Source organism: Morone saxatilis, unplaced genomic scaffold (assembly GCF_004916995.1).
Source record: "Morone saxatilis isolate NCDOM2014 unplaced genomic scaffold, NCSU_SB_2.0 Contig1, whole genome shotgun sequence".
Classification (NCBI taxonomy): Eukaryota; Metazoa; Chordata; class Actinopteri; family Moronidae; genus Morone; species Morone saxatilis.
In genome coordinates this window covers 15,477,594-15,481,761 of record NW_023339651.1, presented here as the reverse complement: position 1 = coordinate 15,481,761, position 4,168 = coordinate 15,477,594, and the positions used below count along the sequence as shown (strand labels likewise).

Here is a 4,168-nt window from a genome sequence, read left to right as displayed (position 1 = left end):
AGAGAGAGAGAGAGAGGGAGCTGTACCAGGGAAAAATTGTCAAGACAAAGGACTGAACAGTCTTTAGGGAAACAGCGGAGAGTACATTGAGTTTTTATACCGGTTTATGGTAGCCGAGCTGTGACACTAGCGGCGGGAAGCGGCCAGGTAAGTGTTCGGTCAGAGAAAACGAAGTTAAAAGACGCGAAGGAAGCGCTGTGGTTGTGTTTGCTGTAGACACGGGAGTCACGTCGAGCAGCCAGAAGATTAACGCCAGATATCTGTTACTATCATGGATTATTTTCATCTGTACATGTAGGGTTTCGGAGTACGACAGCGGCTGTGCCTCCTTAACGGACTGTACGCTCTGTGGTGTGTGTGTCCTGGTTTGTACGGGGCTGTTGTCATATTCTGCTAGCTCACTTACAACAGCCTGCTTCCTCTATCCAGTCCAAGCTGCTGGATATGTTTACCTTCTTCTCATTTTGGGGGGGGGGAGCGGGTAGCAGCTTATAATGTGATCTCAGCTATCTATCAGCATTGACCCAATCACTGTTGTTTTTTAGGTGTTGTTTAAGGTGTTTGGCTGCTGTTAACCTTGAGTGAGCAGTTCTTAAGATGTCATTTTGGGCTCTGCTAACTTGTGGTGGGAATAGTTTTTTATTTAAAATGAGCTTTTATTAGCTTTTCTTTCTTTCTTTCTTTCTTTCAGGGGTTATTCGGGCACCCGTCACTGCTGGGCATCACATCTCCCTTGTTGTCTGCTCCAGTGGAAGTGAGGCTTCATGGTCAGCAGCCTGGTGATGGAAAGAACTGCACAGCTATAAGCTCGGTGACTGGATGGAAAGAGCTGTCAGCGCGCTCGCAGAAGATGGAGGAAGTGGAAATGCACAGACAGCAGCGGCAGTTTGATTGACGACACCGCTGTGGTGTTGTTGGAGGAGCGATCTTTCATTTGGGATCACCTGGAGTATCTTTGTTGTGAGACTTCTGCTGGCAATCCAGTGTGGAGTTCCAGTTTTTCCCCCCCTTCCTGCTGACCTGTTTTCACATCTCTCCTTCAGAGCGAGCAGGTGTTGCTGTGTTAAACAGCCACAGGTCTCCAATTTACCTCGCAACCCCCTCCCCTCCCTCGACCGTACACAGAGACACACAAGCTCCTCTCTTCCAAGCGGCTGAGAGGTTGCTATGGCAATGGTTGTCATGATGCTGATGTAGCGTCCTGAAGGTGGTAGTTGTGGAGGTAGTGGTGGAGCCGGAGGAGGTGGTGCCGGCGGCGGCGGCGGTGGTGGTGGTGGTGAACGTCCAGGGATGGGAAGCGCTCCGTATCCAGCCGGTGAGTGGAAGGGGAAGGGGCGAGGCGGCCTGCAGGAGCTGGGCTGCATGCGCTGGAAGGTCGGCAAGCAGAAAGGAGGAGGAGGGGGAGGAGGAGGAGGGGAGGTGGTGGTGGTGGGAGCGGAGGAGAGGAGGTCCAGGGATCCCACGGACTCGCAACAGCAGCAACAGCAGGATCTCTCATCCTCCTCTTCCTCCCTCACCCCCCCACCGCCTCCTCAACCCTCTCTGACACCTCCGGCCATTTATCATGAGAAGCAGCGGAGGGAGCTGTGCGCCCTGCACGCGCTCAATAACGTCTTCCAGGACGGGACAGCCTTCAGTAGGGACACCCTGCAGGAGATATTCCAGAGGTGGGGGGAGCTGGTATACCCGTCTACATTCATATTTAGTCCGTGCACATGAAACATTGTAGATAATCTGTTAATCTTTCTTGTCAACTCGTTACAGGCTTTCTCCCAGCACTCTGGTGACACCTCACAAGAAGAGCATGCTGGGAAATGGGAACTATGACGTAAATGTCATTATGGCAGCCCTGCAGACCCGAGGGTTTGAGGCAGTTTGGTGGGATAAAAGAAGGTAAATAGGGCTGACGCTGAAAACGTCTATTGTCTTTGTTCTTGCACTAGACAGTGTAGTTGAAGGAGGTAAAGCTTTTATTTATTTTTAGATTTTCATATCAGAGCTGCAGTCTATGTTTTCCCTGCTGTCCTTCGTTGTTTTCCTAAAATTATCAGTATGAGGCTCAGACAGATGGAGCCTATAACCCAAAGCAAACCTGTCTTCATCCTGCCTGTCTTGCTTCTTTTGTTATACGTGTGGCGAACAGAACGTTAACACAAGGTAAATGTTGCAAGAGGCTTCCCTGTGTCCTCATCTGGACCTCCGTTAGCTAATCAGCAGGGCCTCGAATGATCTGTTTGATTAGTCAGCAGTTTCATCAGTTGACAAAGTCTAGGAGACAGTTTTATCAGCATTCCTGCTTCCCTCATTAACGAGCTTACATGACTGTTGACAACAACAGCAGCCAAAGACTTGCTTGTATCAGTGAAAGGTTAGCGTTATCAGAAAAGCCGTATTCCTGTTTTTCTGTCTTTACCAGAACAGGAACAAAATCATAGCTACCACTAATCTACTGACAGAAACAACAATGGTACTCTGTTGCTGATTGATACAACCACAGTTATTAAAACTATAGCGTGTGATTAAAGCCTTTCCATTTTTGACATTGTAAATATTCAGTAGTGATTAGGGTTCCACCCAAAGACAAATAATCGTTTGTATAATAAGCCGCTTTGTACAATGTACTGTAGATTTCCCGTCATAGCGTAAGACATGTTTGTCAAATATATCAAAGCTATGTTTGTGATGTACTTATGAAGGCCTGGGACTGTTTTTATAACTCCTTGTTGGTGTATTCAAGCACTTTTGGGAAACTGACAAACAAGTTTGAAAGTTGTACATGTTGCTGTATTTGTTAACAACAAGAAACCTCTCTACAGTTTGGTACAGACCGCTTCATCTCAGTCAGCAAAATTAGAATAGAATGGAATAGAAATGGCTGGCAGTAGTTTATATAATTCATCTTAAACATATAGTGTGCTAGAGAAAATAGTTAATGGCAATGTAAGGTAGGGATGGGAAAAAGAATCAATTCACTTAAGTATCGTTATTTGTAAAAAGCTCCTGAATCAGTATCATTTAAATTCAGTTTGCTTTATTTTAGTTCAGCTTGTATATGAAGGATGTTAATTTAAAGGCTCACATTTGTGCTGTGTGCAGTTTTCAGGGGCTCTATTAATTCTGGCCTAACATCTTATTTTATTTACCGCTTTTATATGCAGTAGAGCAAAGATGGTGCTCAAATAAAAACTGACTGACCTGCATTGTTTTTGGAAATATGAGTCATGATAGACAGGCTCCAGAAGTGAATGATCTATCTTTTTCCCATGGTTTAGTGTTGGAAAAAGTGAACAATAATCGCAGTAAACCGTAATATCGAATTGCAATACATGCCTTAACTGGCAGCCAATCCTCTGCCTCCTTGCTCCGACACAAACGGGAAGTTTACAAACCATAAATGTCGCCTCTCTTCCTCCAGGGATGTAGGCAGCATCGAGCTGTCCAACGTGACGGGCTTCATTCTGAACGTGCCATCCAACCTGCGCTGGGGGCCTCTCCGGCTGCCGCTCAAACGCCAGCACTGGATAGGAGTCAGAGAGGTGGGAGGGGTCTACTACAACCTGGACTCTAAGCTGCGTAGCCCTCAACCCATCGGCAACCCGGATGAGCTCAGGTGAGAGTGATGGGATGTGTGTGTGTGTTTCTACTATGACCAGAAATATTGAAAAACTGTACCACATGTGGGAATACACCACTTTTCTCCCTTTTTAGCTGCAGGGGTTTGATTATGTTGGTGTGTCTGTCTCACACTCTAGACTAAGATTTATTATAACTATAGTATTGGACAGATTGCTTTGAAATGTGATATTCAGTCGGGCACTTACCTCTGTGACTTAATGAACACTTTCTGCAGCTGTTCCCCAGTAAAAGCTTTCACAGCTGGAAGCCTTTTTTTTTTTTTATTGTGAAGCAGCTGCAGGAAGTGTTGAGTTTGCAATAGATTAACACTGCAGCACAAATCATTACAGCTCTGATAACAAAGAAAAGGATAGCGGAGCAGAAAATAGCTCAGCTCCTGTCTTTTAGATTTAGAGTAACGACTGCTACATTAAAGAAGAACTACCGAACTGAACATACTTAATTTTTTTTAAAATAGCAAATTCTCTGTTGCCTGCACAAGGTCATTTTAATGTTATGATTTTTAACTTGGACTGTTTTCTTAATCCTGCTC

General features: G+C 45.5%; 1 protein-coding gene across 1 annotated transcript in view; it reads left to right on the top strand.

Moving 5' to 3' along the window:
• The first annotated feature begins 6 nt into the window (after window positions 1-6).
• Window positions 7-4,168, top strand: part of josd1 (Josephin domain containing 1) — a 7,147-nt gene continuing 2,985 nt past the window's right edge. The window contains exons 1-4 of the mRNA XM_035659750.1: window positions 7-147; window positions 692-1,667; window positions 1,765-1,893; window positions 3,416-3,610. Coding sequence (XP_035515643.1) covers window positions 1,291-1,667; window positions 1,765-1,893; window positions 3,416-3,610 — 701 coding nt within the window. The 5' untranslated portion in view covers window positions 7-147; window positions 692-1,290. The remainder of the gene's footprint in view (window positions 148-691; window positions 1,668-1,764; window positions 1,894-3,415; window positions 3,611-4,168) is intronic.